Raw genomic sequence first — 17142 nt, 5'->3', positions numbered from 1 at the left:
TCTTAGCATTGACAAGAGTTCTCTTTATTGGTAACATATTGTATAACACCTCAACACATAACATTATTATAGAGGAATGCTCATTGGAAGAACAGAATTCATCGTCACTGAAGAAGAACCAAGAAGAGAAATATTGGATTGACATTTACAAACTCCATCTTGTGAAAGTGGATGATGTGAGTCTGATGGCAAGCCCACAACTGACTTAAAATGAAGGTTAGGACTAACAGGACTCTACTAATACTGGAGCGGTTGGCTTTATGTAACTAGAGCTGGATAGGACGAATATACACGCACGTACACAAACAGTTTTCGTTTAATCAATGACCGTGTGAGGTAATGCCATCTCTCTGAGTGACCTTAACCTGAAGGTGTTAGCTGGCCTGATTAGCTCTGATCCTATTACTGAGACTACACAGGTGAGGGTTTACTGGAAAAACACAAAAGTGCATGGCCCTGTGTGTGACTGGAGCCTTAAAGTGTGTGTATGCCAGGGCAGGTCCTAGGACAAGCCCAAATGTTTAACCCAATTTCTAAACCTTTTAGATAAAGGTGCTTCAGTGTATATAGTGGCTCCCCCTAGGGGTCCTAGGATTAAGTGCATTGCCAGACAACAAGTCAACAGGGAGGGAGGGACACTACATACTGGTACACTCTACTGAACCACACGATGTGCAGGTTGTTGTTCCAGCCCAGCACTGATGCACCGATTCAACTCATCAATTAACAATCAAGCCCTTGATTAGGTGAATCAGGTGTGTTAGTGCTGGGCTGGAACAAAAGCCTGCAGTGCACACCATGTGGGTCCCCTGGACCAGGGCATTCATTTATAAAAGTTTTTCGTTCCTATAGTACATTTCTGCCATCACACAATTGTATAATAATTTCTTAAAATATGATTAAATGTCAACACCCATAAATAGTTGTTCACAAAAAAGCACTTTTCATTTATAAATCACAAAACTTAATGCAAAATCTAAATCTATTGCATATTATCATCACATCGTTGATGTGGATTTTGCCATATGGACAATTTATGATCAAATCTGTGCGTACTAACATTTTATAAATGATGCCACTGGATATATATAGGTACCATATCTGTTCACAATAAAATCATACCAATAACCCTATGAAACACTGTTAGTGACCAACCCACTCTGCCTCAGCAATAGAGCCTGTACAAAAGCATGTTTATCAGCATCATCATTACACATTTGTCATCATCATCATCCTCATCATCATCCTCATGATGGTATTCTCTCCAGACAAAAATACTTTGATGCACTTTACAAAGTTCAGAAAATAGACATAGGAGTTCATAGATCACCAGCATTCAGTAAAAAATCCACACAATTAACAATAACACCAAATGTATCGTCATGTTTCAAATTCATGCAAATAATGCAGTATAGTCACCACGATGAAACTGTAGTATAGTGTGTAATCATTTCAAACGTAAGGTATAGTCAGTGATTACTTGCAACGCTCAACACACAGAGAATCAAGTAATAAGAACAACAATATAGAAAGGTACATGCTGCATCGTCTTCCCTTGTCTTCTCGCGCCAAAGGGGTGGGGGTGCGGGAGCATACAGCTTATTAGAGGGTAGCCTGTATCCCTATTTCGGAATAAAAGACAAGCAAAACAGCAGGAAAAACACACCACTACACTAATCCAATGGGTTTGTTGTGTGTGTGGTCAGTTCATACGCCAGCTGGGAAGCAGCTTTAAACTGTACACAAGTACTAGTGGCTAAAATGCCATTAGCTACAGAAAATGTCCATTCTTTGCATCGTGAAAATAAGCAGGACAAAATGCAAGCCCGCAAATTGTAACTCAACACCATTTTGAGTAGCTAATTTTGGTATGCGGGCATGTGTTATGTAAAAATGTGACTTAGAGGAGAACAGCTCAACAATAGTCACTGGGAATAACACTGGAGAAGTCATGCTTGCCTTTAAGAACAAACCAGGGACAAACCACTTTAAAGAGTTTCAACTGGACCATTAAAGATATTGTAAAGTTTCAATATAACAACAACTTACTTGCAGCAATAATAGTAATAATAATAATAACAACAATAGTAGTAATAATATAAATAATAATACAGTAATACACTTGATTTAAACTGTAGATCCTATATGTATGTGTGCCAGGGGTGGGTCTATAGCAGAGGGAGAGAGGGAGAGGAGAGCTTGAATACAGGACTGTTGGTTTGAGTCTGAAAACATTTCTAATGGATTGATATGGTTGCAGTAGCAGTCAGATGCTGCAGCTAGTGTGTGTGTGTCCGTCCAGGAGGGGTTGAGGTTGTGTGTTGTTGCGCTGCAGTAGCATGCACTGGCCATTAGGGAGCGCTGCTGGGGGGGGCAGGTATCTCTCTCCATCCTCCTCTCCTCTCTCACTCTACAACTCTCTTTCTCCCTTTCCCCTCTCTCTTACTCCTCCTGGAAGACAAAAGCACACACACACACGTATACAGTGAGTGAGTGAGTGAGTGAGTGAGTGAGTGAGTGAGAGAGAGAGTGAGTGAGAGAATGAGCGTGTACATGGTTTTGTGTGTGTTTATGTGTTTATGTGTACCAGTTTACTGCTGCAGCGGTGCGGCCGGTGCTCCAGAGCAGTGGAAGTGAACGTTCTGCCACTTGCTCTCCCGGCGATGCCACACCCTCGTCTCCTCTGATTGGCTGGAGCGTGGGCGGCCCGTGCCATCGACAAATTGCGTGAGCCGGATGTAGGCAATGCAGGCGGCGTCTTCACCAATCAGGTGGACGTGAGGGTTGAGGATGGTGGTGTGGATGGGCTTACTGTTCTTAGAGAGAACTAGAGGGAGAAATGTTAAAGGTTGTGTAATAGTTGTGTAGTGGCTGTGTTGTGTAGTGGCTGTGTATTAGTTGTGTAGTTGTTGTGTGGTGGGGGGGCGAGAAAGGTTTGTTTGTGGTACCTGTTGTTGTTTGTGGTTGTGTAATAGTTGTGTAGTGGCTGTGTTGTGTAGTGGCTGTATAATAGTTGTGTAGTTGTTGTGTGGTGGGGGCGAGAAAGGTTTGTTTGTGGTACCTGTTGTTGTTTGTGGTTGTGTAATGGTTGTGTAGTGGCTGTGTTGTGTAGTGGCTGTGTAATAGTTGTGTAGTTGTTGTGTGGTGGGGGGCGAGAAAGGTTTGTTTGTGGTACCTGTTGTTGTTTGTGGTTGTGTAATGGTTGTCTTACGGTTGTCTACACTTGTTGTCTTATTATGGTTGTGTAATGGTTGTGTAGTGGTTGTGTAATACTTGTCTTACGGTTGTCGAAGTAGAACCGGTGAAAGTCCATGCCCTCCACTAGGTTCCCCAGGGCCTCCGGCTCAAATGACGTCAGGCATGGGTCACAGATCTTCCTGTTGAAAACACACAACACAATACAACACATCCGCTCACAACAAATCAGCTCAAAGCAACAGCTCAGGCTCAAGCAATTTCAGTATAGAACCTCTAGATGTAGGATGATGATGAGGTGCAGAATGGGAGTTGTATTGTTATAGTGAGGCGCAGGCTAGGAGTAATAGGGCACCATTTTGCCTTAGCTAAAATGCACTGATCTCTGGGAAAATTACCTCATTACGCACAATAATATAGCAGACATTATTAGGGTGAGGTGCAGTCTGGGAGTTGCAGTTTTGGGGTCAGGTGCAGGCTCAGATGTGTAGTGTTATGGTAAGGTGCAGGCTGCGAGTTGTAGTGTACTCACGCGTAGGCCTCAAAGTCTCCATTGTTGACAGCTTCAATCAGCTGCTCAGTGATCTTGATGATCTCCTGTTTTCGCACTGCAGAGGGAACCAATAACATAGTGACCACAGGTACGGGACAGTAAAACGGTTGAGCAACACATTGTTACACTTTCGAACACACAGCAGAAGCTCACACACATACTGTACATTCACACATACAAAACACAGTCACACAGTCACAAACACACACTGCATTGTGTAACTCAACTACAGAGTGAGGGTTGTTGTCATAGCAGTTACTCACCAGACTGCTTGCTATTCATGTTGGCAAATCCTCTCAATCATCTCGCTTTTTATTGCTCTCTCATCGCCCTCTCTCATCCTCTGAGCCACGCATAAGTACCCTCACACACTCTTTCCTAGCATGGTATACACACTCACCCATAATGTACAGTCTTGCCACTCAGGTTTCCATAGAGGTATTTGCAGGGCCATGCAGAATGAAGACCTCTCCAATAGAACAACTTGACGAGATATAGTCCACTGGGCTACAGTCACTAGAACCTTCCCTGGAAAAGTCTTTCATCCTCAATGGAGAACTCCTTTCTTTCTTTGACTCTCTTCCTCTCTTTTCTGTGGCTTTCTCTTCTCTTTTATTCTCCTCCTTCTCTCCCTTTCCTCGTATCCCTCTGTCTGTCTTTCTGTTCCCGCTCTGTTCTCCTACTCCTCTTTTGCTCTGTCCCTTTCCTCGTATCCCTCTCTGTCTGTCTTTCTGTTCCCGCTCTGTTCTCCTACTCCTCTTTCGCTCTGTCCCTTTCTCCTTCCCTCTACCCTCTCTCATTGCCTGTGTGGCAAGTTGAGCTCATCATGCTATTCCTGTACATAGATAAGACTTACCAGGGAAGGTCCATCTCCCTCTATCCCTTTATCCCTCCCCCTATCCCTTGCTCTTTCTCTCTTTCAGCAGGCCAGCAGAAGAGATTAATGTATACTTAGCAGCTGGACATCCTCAAATGCCCTTCCTTCCTCTCTCCTTCCCCTCTCCTCCCTTTTTACTCTCCCTCTTTTCTGTGTGTGTGTGTGTGTGTGTGTGTGAGACTCACGTTTCACATCCTCGTCCTCAATAGTGGTGTTGCTGTCAGATGAGTCCTGTAGACACAGAGAGACATGTCAATGACACATATCACATATCAGCAGACACACATGCGCACACACACACACACACACACACACACACACACACACACACACGCCTGCTGTCCACCTTAAATATGACACACATCCAGTGTGCTGTCATACATGCAGTGATCTATACCAGTCTAAACCATCAGATTTTGGTTCCATTTACTTCCACAAGGTGGCGATAGTGGACAATATATCTCCACATAATGTTTTGTGTCAATGTGATTATACAAAGCAGCTGTTCCCAGGTCTGTCTGACTGCGGAATGCAGGATCACCAGACCTAAAAAAAACACAAAGACCAGACCTACAACCCACACAACACTCTCCAACCAGGAGTCATAATAGACACGCACGCACTGACACACTCACTCACTCACACACACGTGCGCATGCATGCGCTATAATACGCTAACACACCAGCTTGCCACGGACAAAGCAAGAGAAGACAAAGATGAGAGGATTGAAAGGCGTAGAGAAAAAGAAGGAAGAAGGATGTACCTTGTTCCTATCCACATGGATAACAGTGGTCTGAGGCTCCTGTAGAGAGATAGAGAGGGAGGGGGGAACAAACAGAGAGAGAGACTCATAAGAGATGAAATAGGGAGCGGAGAAAAGAGAGAGAAAGAGATATGGAGGGAGAGAGTGAGAGAAGAAGACTGGTTACATTTAAGGAAGAGAGAGAGACATTTTCCCCTGTGAAAAGGGTTATCAAAGGCTTAATGGAAGGATGTTGGTCATATGAAGAATTCCTCTAAGAAAACTAAATCCCCAAATTTGTCTCGCATAGCCATGCATTCTCACACTGGCAAGAACCTAAAATGAACCCAAATCAAAACCCAAAGCCAGCCAGCACCCATATCGTCACTTGAGTGACACACAACAACACCATCACCCACAAATAGACCAAATGTCACAGGGCAATGACTGGTGACTGCGCTTCAACCAGTTAGTCATGGTAGCTACTCGATGATGGCACCTGAAAGCTATTACAACCTGTGTGTGTGTGACTATGTACACATAGTCACACACACAAACACACATGCAAATAATCACATGCACACAGAACCAATACTGACAGGTAGGCAATGAGGGGTTAAGACGGGCAAAGACAAAGACAGAGACAGAAAGAGAGACAGATGCAGAGACAAAGACAGATCGACCGACAGACTGATATGGTGAGAGAAAGATAAACAGACACAGACAGACAGTGAGAAAAACAGATACAGACCAACAAAAACACAGAGGAAATTGAGAATAAAGTTGAACAGAGACAGAGGGAGACGGAGTGATATATAAAGGAGGAGTGTACCAGTGCAGCAGGGGGGGTTCCTTTGGGGCTGGTGACTGTGCTGTTTCTCGTGCTGTTAGGCTGCAGCAGTGAACCAAAAGAAATGGGTTAAATTATGGTACAACAGACAGGGAAAGTGAGAGATGTGGGTGTAAGGATGTGGGTGAGGTTAGATAAAAGGCATATGTGCCAGAGGCTGGTCTAGTGGTTAAGCTGCCACCCCCGGACCACCCTCTGATAGGCTGGCTGCACACCCACTGACTCACAGTATTGATCCTGCCCAGTATATCAGTCCAGTGCAATTGAATGAGTCCATTTCCTCAGACCTCAGCCATATTAGCCTCAGCGGGTTCGTAAACAACCGGATGTTAGTGTGCAGCCAGCCTATCAGAGGGCATGGTTAGTGTCTGTGGGCGGGCGGGCGGGATTAGAAGTGATTGAGGCTATCGAAGGGTGTGGTTAGTGTGTGTGGGCTGGGTTAGAAGTGATTGAACCGAGATAGATAGACAACCTACAGCTCATATAACACAAGTCTGATCAACTGGAAGTTCAACAGATCAAATGGTTTAGAGCTGAATTGGATTAGGTCTCTTCATCTGCGACCCTACCCATACCCACCACTCCCCTTCCGCTGTACCACCTACCCAATGAGCATGTGTGAGATGTAGCGAGATGCACTCCAATTCCATCAATCATATCAAAGCATATCAGAAGTTTTAGTGGAACCTGGAACTTGGTATATTTGACCAAGACCAACAACATAAACCAGAACACAGGCACTTTAGAGAAAACACACACACAGACACACACACACACACACACACACACAGACACAGACACACACACACACACACACACACACAGACACACACACACAGACACACAGACACACAGACACACACACACACACAGACACACAGGCACACACACAGACACAGACACAGACACAGACACAGACACACACAGACACAGACACACACAGACACACACACACACACACACACACACACACACACACACACACACACACACACACACACAGACACACAGACACACACAGACACACACACACACACACACACACATAACTGATTGTGTTTGGGAGAATGGCCCCTCATACCAAGTCGGGTAATACTTCATGTCAAACCCGTAGCAACATCTCTGCATCAGCATATCTGTCTGTCTCTCTCACTCTCAGGTGGACTGTCTGAATGACCATTCACTGACAAGTGACTCATGAAGAGAGGATGAGTAAGAGACAATTGAAAATGTGATAGAGAAGGCAGACAGGAGAAGAGGAGTTAAGGGAAGAGAGGAGAGGAGGAAAAGAGGATGGAGAGAGAGAGAGAGAAGAAGGGAGAAAGAGAGGAGGTGGAGAGAGAAGAAGAGGAAAGAAACAGGGGAGGAGGGAGAGGAGAAGAGGGGGGGGGAAGAGGGATACAATGATATCCTCACCAAGATGTGAATTTTGGGTCTGGATTTCCATCTCTGGATGAAGTGATGAGATGGAGGAGAGAGTGAGACGGACATGAACACCATAAGGGGTATGAAGAATGCTGAGGATAAGTGTGGATGTCAAAAGGAATGATTTACAGTTACACAAATGATCCTAGAACAATATAGAAATAATCAAATAATCAAACACAATCATTGAAATGTAAGAGACCAGACACCAATTATGCTCCTATATGGTGGATATAAATGGAATGGATATATAGCTAGTGGATGTAGAATACTGCCCCATAGCAACAATTTGAGAAAAAAACGTGTGTGTGTATTGATATGAATGCTAAGCGACGCCAGTGGTGCAGCGGATGATATTGTAGCTTCTATGTCTGTCTTCCTGGTTCCCAAAGTTCAGACACAGAGCAAGAGTAGCATTCTCATCCATCAGAACACACACACACACACATGCACACTCAAACACACCCAACCCAGTGTAGGAGAACCCATTTCATCCTTGAGGTGGTGGAGAGTGGTGGCGGGGGTTGATGGGGAGAGAGAGGGTTGGAGAGGATAGATGAATGGATGATTCAGACAGAGAGAGGAAAAGAGGTAGAGTAAGTGGTCCTGGTCCATTCCTGTTAGTTACAGTATGTAACCACAGGGCTGCACAGATAGATCACAACTGCCCGTTGCTCATAGGGAAATACAGTAGTGTGTGTGTGTGTGTTCTGAACCCAAGTACAGTGCCTAGTGAAAGTCTACACACCCCTTGCACAGTTGTCACATTTTTTGCCTAAAATGAAATCTAACAATTTATTACATTTGCATTTTTTCCCTATTGATCTACACAAGCACTATAGAACTATAGAAAACTATAGAACATTTTCTAACATTCTAACATTCTAACATTTTCTAAAAAAAAATTAAAAGATGAAACCTAAGATGTCTTGATTGCATGTCTTCACACCCTAGAGTTAACACTTGGTGGAAGCACCTTTGGCAGCAATTACAGCTGTGAACCATTTTGAATAAGATTCTACCAACTCTCAGGGCAGCATACAGTATATCCATTGTTTTTGTCAAAATTGCTCAAGCTCCATTGGGTTGGGAGTCATTGATGGACTGCAGTATTCAAACCGTGTCTCTGATTTTCAAGGAGGTTTAAGCCAGCACTTACACTGGACCCCTCAGGAACACTTTTGGAAAGCCGTTTTAGTGAGTGTTTTACATAAAAAAACGTGATTATGCCCTTCCTTCCTCTCTCCTGGAAAATACAACTCTATCCCAGGATTAGGTGTTCAAAAGACCTGGGTGTTGCGCCTTCAATATTTATTTGGATCCTGACCAACACTCCATGACAATGACATTTCTGAAAATGCCCTTTTAGTGTCTGTTGGGATGGACTGGGAGCAGGTGTTCAGACTGCCTGATATTCCAGCCTGTTGGGATGGAGTGGGAGCAGGTTTTCAGACAGCCTGATATTCCAGCCTGTTGGGATGGAGTGGGAGCAGGTGTTCAGACAGCCTGATATTCCAGCCTGTTGGGATGGAGTGGGAGCAGGTGTTCAGACAGCCTGATATTCCAGCCTGTTGGGATGGAGTGGGAGCAGGTGTTCAGACTGCCTGATATTCCAGCCTGTTGGGATGGAGTGGGAGCAGGTGTTCAGACAGCCTGATATTCCAGCCTGTTGGGATGGAGTGGGAGCAGGTGTTCAGACAGCCTGATATTCCAGCCTGTTGGGATGGAGTGGGAGCAGGTGTTCAGACTGCCTGATATTCCAGCCTGTTGGGATGGAGTGGGAGCAGGTGTTCAGACTGCCTGATATTCCAGCCTGTTGGGATGGAGTGGGAGCAGGTGTTCAGACAGCCTGATATTCCAGCCTGTTGGGATGGACTGGGAGCAGGTGTTCAGACAGCCTGATATTCCAGCCTGTTGGGATGGAGTGGGAGCAGGTGTTCAGACAGCCTGATATTCCAGCCTGTTGGGATGGACTGGGAGCAGGTGTTCAGACAGCCTGAAATTCCAGCCTGTTGGGATGGAGTGGGAGCAGGTGTTCAGACAGCCTGATATTCCAGCCTGTTGGGATGGAGTGGGAGCAGGTGTTCAGACAGCCTGATATTCCAGCCTGTTGGGATGGAGTGGGAGCAGGTGTTCAGACAGCCTGATATTCCAGCCTGTTGGGATGGAGTGGGAGCAGGTGTTCAGACAGCCTGATATTCCAGCCTGTTGGGATGGACTGGGAGCAGGTGTTCAGACAGCCTGAAATTCCAGCCTATTGGGATGGAGTGGGAGCAGGTGTTCAGACAGCCTGATATTCCAGCCTGTTGGGATGGAGTGGGAGCAGGTGTTCAGACAGCCTGATATTCCAGCCTGTTGGGATGGAGTAGGAGCAGGTGTTCAGACAGCCTGATATTCCAGCCTGTTGGGATGGAGTGGGAGCAGGTGTTCAGACAGCCTGATATTCCAGCCTGTTGGGATGGAGTGGGAGCAGGTGTTCAGACAGCCTGATATTCCAGCCTGTTGGGATGGAGTGGGAGCAGGTGTTCAGACAGCCTGATATTCCAGCCTGTTGGGATGGAGTGGGAGCAGGTGTTCAGACTGCCTGATATTCCAGCCTGTTGGGATGGACTGGGAGCAGGTGTTCAGACAGCCTGATATTCCAGCCTGTTGGGATGGACTGGGAGCAGGTGTTCAGACAGCCTGAAATTCCAGCCTGTTGGGATGGAGTGGGAGCAGGTGTTCAGACAGCCTGATATTCCAGCCTGTTGGGATGGAGTGGGAGCAGGTGTTCAGACAGCCTGATATTCCAGCCTGTTGGGATGGAGTAGGAGCAGGTGTTCAGACAGCCTGATATTCCAGCCTGTTGGGATGGAGTGGGAGCAGGTGTTCAGACAGCCTGATATTCCAGCCTGTTGGGATGGAGTGGGAGCAGGTGTTCAGACAGCCTGATATTCCAGCCTGTTGGGATGGAGTGGGAGCAGGTGTTCAGACAGCCTGATATTCCAGCCTGTTGGGATGGAGTGGGAGCAGGTGTTCAGACAGCCTGATATTCCAGCCTGTTGGGATGGAGTGGGAGCAGGTGTTCAGACAGCCTGATATTCCAGCCTGTTGGGATGGAGTAGGAGCAGGTGTTCAGACAGCCTGATATTCCAGCCTGTTGGGATGGAGTGGGAGCAGGTGTTCAGACAGCCTGATATTCCAGCCTGTTGGGATGGAGTGGGAGCAGGTGTTCAGACAGCCTGATATTCCAGCCTGTTGGGATGGAGTGGGAGCAGGTGTTCAGACAGCCTGATATTCCAGCCTGTTGGGATGGAGTGGGAGCAGGTGTTCAGACTGCCTGATATTCCAGCCTGTTGGGATGGAGTGGGAGCAGGTGTTCAGACTGCCTGATATTCCAGCCTGTTGGGATGGAGTGGGAGCAGGTGTTCAGACAGCCTGATATTCCAGCCTGTTGGGATGGACTGGGAGCAGGTGTTCAGACAGCCTGATATTCCAGCCTGTTGGGATGGAGTGGGAGCAGGTGTTCAGACAGCCTGATATTCCAGCCTGTTGGGATGGACTGGGAGCAGGTGTTCAGACAGCCTGAAATTCCAGCCTGTTGGGATGGAGTGGGAGCAGGTGTTCAGACAGCCTGATATTCCAGCCTGTTGGGATGGAGTGGGAGCAGGTGTTCAGACAGCCTGATATTCCAGCCTGTTGGGATGGAGTGGGAGCAGGTGTTCAGACAGCCTGATATTCCAGCCTGTTGGGATGGAGTGGGAGCAGGTGTTCAGACAGCCTGATATTCCAGCCTGTTGGGATGGACTGGGAGCAGGTGTTCAGACAGCCTGAAATTCCAGCCTGTTGGGATGGAGTGGGAGCAGGTGTTCAGACAGCCTGATATTCCAGCCTGTTGGGATGGAGTGGGAGCAGGTGTTCAGACAGCCTGATATTCCAGCCTGTTGGGATGGAGTTGTTCAGACAGCCTGATATTCCAGCCTGTTGGGATGGAGTGGGAGCAGGTGTTCAGACAGCCTGATATTCCAGCCTGTTGGGATGGAGTGGGAGCAGGTGTTCAGACAGCCTGATATTCCAGCCTGTTGGGATGGAGTGGGAGCAGGTGTTCAGACAGCCTGATATTCCAGCCTGTTGGGATGGAGTGGGAGCAGGTGTTCAGACAGCCTGATATTCCAGCCTGTTGGGATGGAGTGGGAGCAGGTGTTCAGACAGCCTGATATTCCAGCCTGTTGGGATGGAGTGGGAGCAGGTGTTCAGACAGCCTGATATTCCAGCCTGTTGGGATGGACTGGGAGCAGGTGTTCAGACAGCCTGATATTCCAGCCTGTTGGGATGGAGTGGGAGCAGGTGTTCAGACAGCCTGATATTCCAGCCTGTTGGGATGGACTGGGAGCAGGTGTTCAGACAGCCTGAAATTCCAGCCTGTTGGGATGGAGTGGGAGCAGGTGTTCAGACAGCCTGATATTCCAGCCTGTTGGGATGGAGTGGGAGCAGGTGTTCAGACAGCCTGATATTCCAGCCTGTTGGGATGGAGTGGGAGCAGGTGTTCAGACAGCCTGATATTCCAGCCTGTTGGGATGGAGTGGGAGCAGGTGTTCAGACAGCCTGATATTCCAGCCTGTTGGGATGGAGTGGGAGCAGGTGTTCAGACAGCCTGATATTCCAGCCTGTTGGGATGGAGTGGGAGCAGGTGTTCAGACAGCCTGATATTCCAGCCTGTTGGGATGGAGTGGGAGCAGGTGTTCAGACAGCCTGATATTCCAGCCTGTTGGGATGGAGTGGGAGCAGGTTTTCTGACAGCCTGAAATTCCAGCCTGTTGGGATGGACTGGGAGCAGGTGTTCAGACAGCCTGAAATTCCAGCCTGTTGGGATGGAGTGAGAGCAGGTTTTCAGACACCTGAAATTCCAGCCTGTTGGGATGGAGTGAGAGCAGGTTTTCAGACTGCCTGAAATTCCAGCCTGTTGGGATGGAGTGAGAGCAGGTTTTCAGACAGCCTGATATTCCAGCCTGTTGGGATGGAGTGGGAGCAGGTGTTCAGACAGCCTGATATTCCAGCCTGTTGGGATGGAGTGGGAGCAGGTGTTCAGACAGCCTGATATTCCAGCCTGTTGGGATGGAGTGGGATCAGGTGTTCAGACTGCCTGATATTCCAGCCTGTTGGGATGGAGTGGGAGCAGGTGTTCAGACAGCCTGATATTCCAGCCTGTTGGGATGGAGTGGGATCAGGTGTTCAGACTGCCTGATATTCCAGCCTGTTGGGATGGACTGGGAGCAGGTGTTCAGACAGCCTGATATTCCAGCCTGTTGGGATGGAGTGGGAGCAGGTGTTCAGACAGCCTGATATTCCAGCCTGTTGGGATGGAGTGGGAGCAGGTGTTCAGACAGCCTGAAATTCCAGCCTGTTGGGATGGAGTGGGAGCAGGTGTTCAGACAGCCTGATATTCCAGCCTGTTGGGATGGAGTGGGAGCAGGTGTTCAGACAGCCTGATATTCCAGCCTGTTGGGATGGAGTGGGAGCAGGTGTTCAGACAGCCTGAAATTCCAGCCTGTTGGGATGGAGTGGGAGCAGGTGTTCAGACAGCCTGATATTCCAGCCTGTTGGGATGGAGTGGGAGCAGGTGTTCAGACAGCCTGATATTCCAGCCTGTTGGGATGGAGTGGGAGCAGGTGTTCAGACAGCCTGATATTCCAGCCTGTTGGGATGGAGTGGGAGCAGGTGTTCAGACAGCCTGATATTCCAGCCTGTTGGGATGGAGTGGGAGCAGGTTTTCTGACAGCCTGAAATTCCAGCCTGTTGGGATGGACTGGGAGCAGGTGTTCAGACAGCCTGAAATTCCAGCCTGTTGGGATTGAGTGAGAGCAGGTTTTCAGACAGCCTGAAATTCCAGCCTGTTGGGATGGAGTGGGAGCAGGTGTTCAGACAGCCTGATATTCCAGCCTGTTGGGATGGACTGGGAGCAGGTGTTCAGACAGCCTGATATTCCAGCCTGTTGGGATGGAGTGGGAGCAGGTGTTCAGACAGCCTGATATTCCAGCCTGTTGGGATGGACTGGGAGCAGGTGTTCAGACAGCCTGAAATTCCAGCCTGTTGGGATGGAGTGGGAGCAGGTGTTCAGACAGCCTGATATTCCAGCCTGTTGGGATGGAGTGGGAGCAGGTGTTCAGACAGCCTGATATTCCAGCCTGTTGGGATGGAGTGGGAGCAGGTGTTCAGACAGCCTGATATTCCAGCCTGTTGGGATGGAGTGAGAGCAGGTTTTCAGACTGCCTGAAATTCCAGCCTGTTGGGATGGAGTGAGAGCAGGTTTTCAGACAGCCTGATATTCCAGCCTGTTGGGATGGAGTGGGAGCAGGTGTTCAGACAGCCTGATATTCCAGCCTGTTGGGATGGAGTGAGAGCAGGTTTTCAGACTGCCTGAAATTCCAGCCTGTTGGGATGGAGTGGGAGCAGGTGTTCAGACAGCCTGGTGACATCATGTTTTTTTGACTGCACCAGACCTTTCATTTAGAAACAGTTCTGTACTTTTTCTTCGTCTTGGAAAATGTGGATCTGGTTGTGTAGAACATTACGTTACACTTTTTTAATGACATTTTAAGGCAGCACAATGTGCCACCTGTGCAAGGGGTGTACTTCCCCTAGGCTCTGTAGCTCTAGTGTAGTTTGCAGAGTGCTGCTGTGATGTCGGAGAGAACAGAGAGTAAGAGAGGGGAGTGCAGATGGCTGTACAGAGAAAGATTACATGACGACAGATTAATCATGAGAGAAATAATCTGAGATTAGCACCCTGCCACCCAGAGAGAGAGAGAGAGAGGGGGGACAGAGAGGGGGTAGAGAAAGAGGGAAAGATGGTGGGAGATGGAGGGAGAAAGATGGGGATTAGAGGTTGAGGATGGGTTATACACCTGACAGCTCTGGCCTCAGATCAAAGGTCACAGGTGAAATATGTGGCTGGGATACCGTTTAGTGTGTGTAATCTGTGTGTACATCCTATGTTGTGTTAGTGTACCAATGCCAGTGTTACGGATCCAAGTATTCTGTGGGTATCCTGTGTGTATTTATTTTCTCTCCATCTCCCCTACTCACAGGTGGCAATCATCATTCCCCAATCAGTCGCTAATCAGAAGACACCTGCTCCTTTTCTCCTACCCAATCACAGTTCCTTTCCCTTGGTTTAAAACCCTGTCTGTTGTTTTCTCTGGAGCAATCTCTCTGTAAATGCCATATGTCTGTAGTGTGTGTGTGTGTGTGTGTGTGTGTGTGTGTGTGTGTGTGTGTGTGTGTGTGTGTGTGTGTGTGTGTGTGTGTGTGTGTGTGTGTGTGTGTGTGTGTGTGTGTGTGTGTGTGTGTGTGTGTGTGTGTGTGTGTTTTTTAGGATACATGTCACATGTCACTTTGTCCCCAACTGTGAGTATAGTTTTTGGTTATGGTGTTTGTTTGGTGGGGAAAAGGGGGTAACCAGACAGTTCGCCCATGGGCATACACTACCCGTAGATAAACTTTGCTAAATACACTGGTTAGAACTGGGCGGACCACCCACTGTATTTTTGGTTAGTTAGCTGTGGTTGAAATGGGCGAGTCTAGCTTAGGGGTGTTTTTGGATATTGTTTATCTCCTTGAGTCCAGCCCATTACCGTGTGTTTACTAATAAACCCTGAGTTTGACGGTAGATTTAAGTTGTCGTGGTTATTTGTTCTCACTGTTACATTTTCACTAATTTGCGTGAGTTATGTTACGGGTCTCGTTTACCCCCCCCCAGACTGTCGGGCCAAAGGGATTCGTAACAGCCAGCAGAATCTGTCCTTAAGGCTGACGAGACTCCATCGACTCATTTTTCACCCATCTAAAACTCTATTCTATAGAACAGCTTATGTTCACACACTTTCTATTTGGCATAAAATTGAAAAATAACTTAACTGGGAATCAAAATGGCTTGCCCATACTCCAATAATGGTCCAAATGTGGGATCCGTACCCTTGCGGATAACATGGACAGTAATAGTTTGAGAACATACACATTACGAGGCAAATCCTTTTTTCTATTTACAATTTAAGTTAGCTATGCTGGCCTCTGGAGTCCCTTAGGAAACCCGACTACCGAACCATACAATTATGGGATTTATAAATAATCTGGGCCCGAGAAAGGACTAATTTCTATAATATATACACACTTCTAGAAAGCTCATATTCTGAGCAAGCAATTAAAAAGATATGGTCCACAGATCTAAATGAATCTGAACCACGCTCAAGGTCAGGCACCACAGGCTAATAGGGATTTTTCTCCCTTTACACTCATCAGACTTTACCAGTTGAAAGTATACATAAATATTATTGTATTATATAAATGTTATACATTTCTAAATGATATGTAAATGAGGCAAACTGTCCTTAAATATGTGCTAACTTGCATTTTACAATCTGTTTTTCAACACATTGCTTCAAGGCAGAATGTTTTTTAGTTTGTTTTATTGTGATAAACTCAATGATCAGACTTCTACAGATCATTTTATTAAAATATTGTCATTTCATGGATTTAAAAAAAAACTATTCCCATGTATGACGGATGCATATTTTGCAAATATTTACACGTGACACTTAAAATCAAAATGACAAGATATTAAAAAAAGCTTCTAAGAACCTGTGTAGAATAATGGGAATGTTCGTCCTTTGAAGACTGAGAAATGAATTGGCGCGCCGGGAACATGTCATTTGGATAAAATGGAGATAAAGATAAGCTAAATGCAATTAAAATGCCCTTTCCATAAATATGACAATTTGTCACATTAATTAAACTCTTATTCATATCACTACTAAACTGACATACACATCAAATATACCTTTTACAAGTACATGAGCATGTTTAATACATGTGTTTCAAGCAACAGAGCATACGCTTTGAATACTGGTCTGTTGGGCAAATTCACACATCACTTTGCTCAATTTGTCACATACAAGGATGGTTGAAAATGTGCAGAAGATTAATCAGCTATGTAAGGCCCTCTGAGTTGTTGCTGGTGCCGCTTTACTTTCTTGACTGTGTCATGTGACCTGCGCCTACGCTTGGCACACTCCATTGAAGCAGCATCAGCTCTCTCAACGCCTCTCTGATTTCTCCAGTGTCACCAAAGTGATGTCAAGCCACAATCTGTCCATCACATTTGTTATAGCAGTGGCTCCCTCATTGAACGTGGCTACTGCCATACTGGCTGCTCCGTCAATGTGGCTTTTGCCCATGAAGACAGTTTTGGGGCATCGCGACCATTTTACAGAGTTCAGACATTCTGGGTTCCTCCGTGCTATATTATTTTGAGGATGTTATCATTTGACATCCTATGATATACAGGTACCACTCTCTATAAAAAAAAATGTATGGCCTCCATTTTCTATGGCTCGCTGATACCAGCACCAATGCACACCTATCCCGTAGGTGGAAGTGAATCCTCTCTTGTGCCAAGTGCCATCGAAGGATACATGAATGTCTATGATGGCATCCTCATCCTCCTTCAATAACTCTTATGTCT

General features: G+C 46.7%; 1 protein-coding gene across 12 annotated transcripts in view; it reads right to left on the bottom strand.

The window, feature by feature from the left end:
• LOC112230774 (calcium/calmodulin-dependent protein kinase type II subunit beta) overlaps positions 1–17142 on the bottom strand; it is a 64639-nt gene continuing 47497 nt past the window's right edge. For 4 of the 12 annotated variants that reach the window (XM_042311060.1, XM_042311059.1, XM_042311063.1 and 1 more), the window contains 8 exons: positions 7635–7667; positions 6201–6260; positions 5390–5428; positions 4811–4856; positions 3728–3803; positions 3283–3377; positions 2588–2827; positions 1–2451 (listed from right to left, as the gene is read on the bottom strand). In XM_042311060.1, coding sequence (XP_042166994.1) covers positions 2592–2827; positions 3283–3377; positions 3728–3803; positions 4811–4856; positions 5390–5428; positions 6201–6260; positions 7635–7667 — 585 coding nt within the window. In that variant the 3' untranslated portion in view covers positions 1–2451; positions 2588–2591. The remainder of the gene's footprint in view (positions 2452–2587; positions 2828–3282; positions 3378–3727; positions 3804–4810; positions 4857–5389; positions 5429–6200; positions 6261–7634; positions 7668–17142) is intronic. The other 8 variants (XM_042311061.1, XM_042311067.1, XM_042311062.1 and 5 more) reach the window with 2 other exon arrangements.

This window comes from Oncorhynchus tshawytscha, linkage group LG33 (assembly GCF_018296145.1).
Source record: "Oncorhynchus tshawytscha isolate Ot180627B linkage group LG33, Otsh_v2.0, whole genome shotgun sequence".
Classification (NCBI taxonomy): domain Eukaryota; kingdom Metazoa; phylum Chordata; class Actinopteri; order Salmoniformes; family Salmonidae; genus Oncorhynchus; species Oncorhynchus tshawytscha.
The sequence above is the reverse complement of the archived record's forward strand: the minus strand, read 5'-3'. Positions and strand labels throughout refer to the sequence as shown.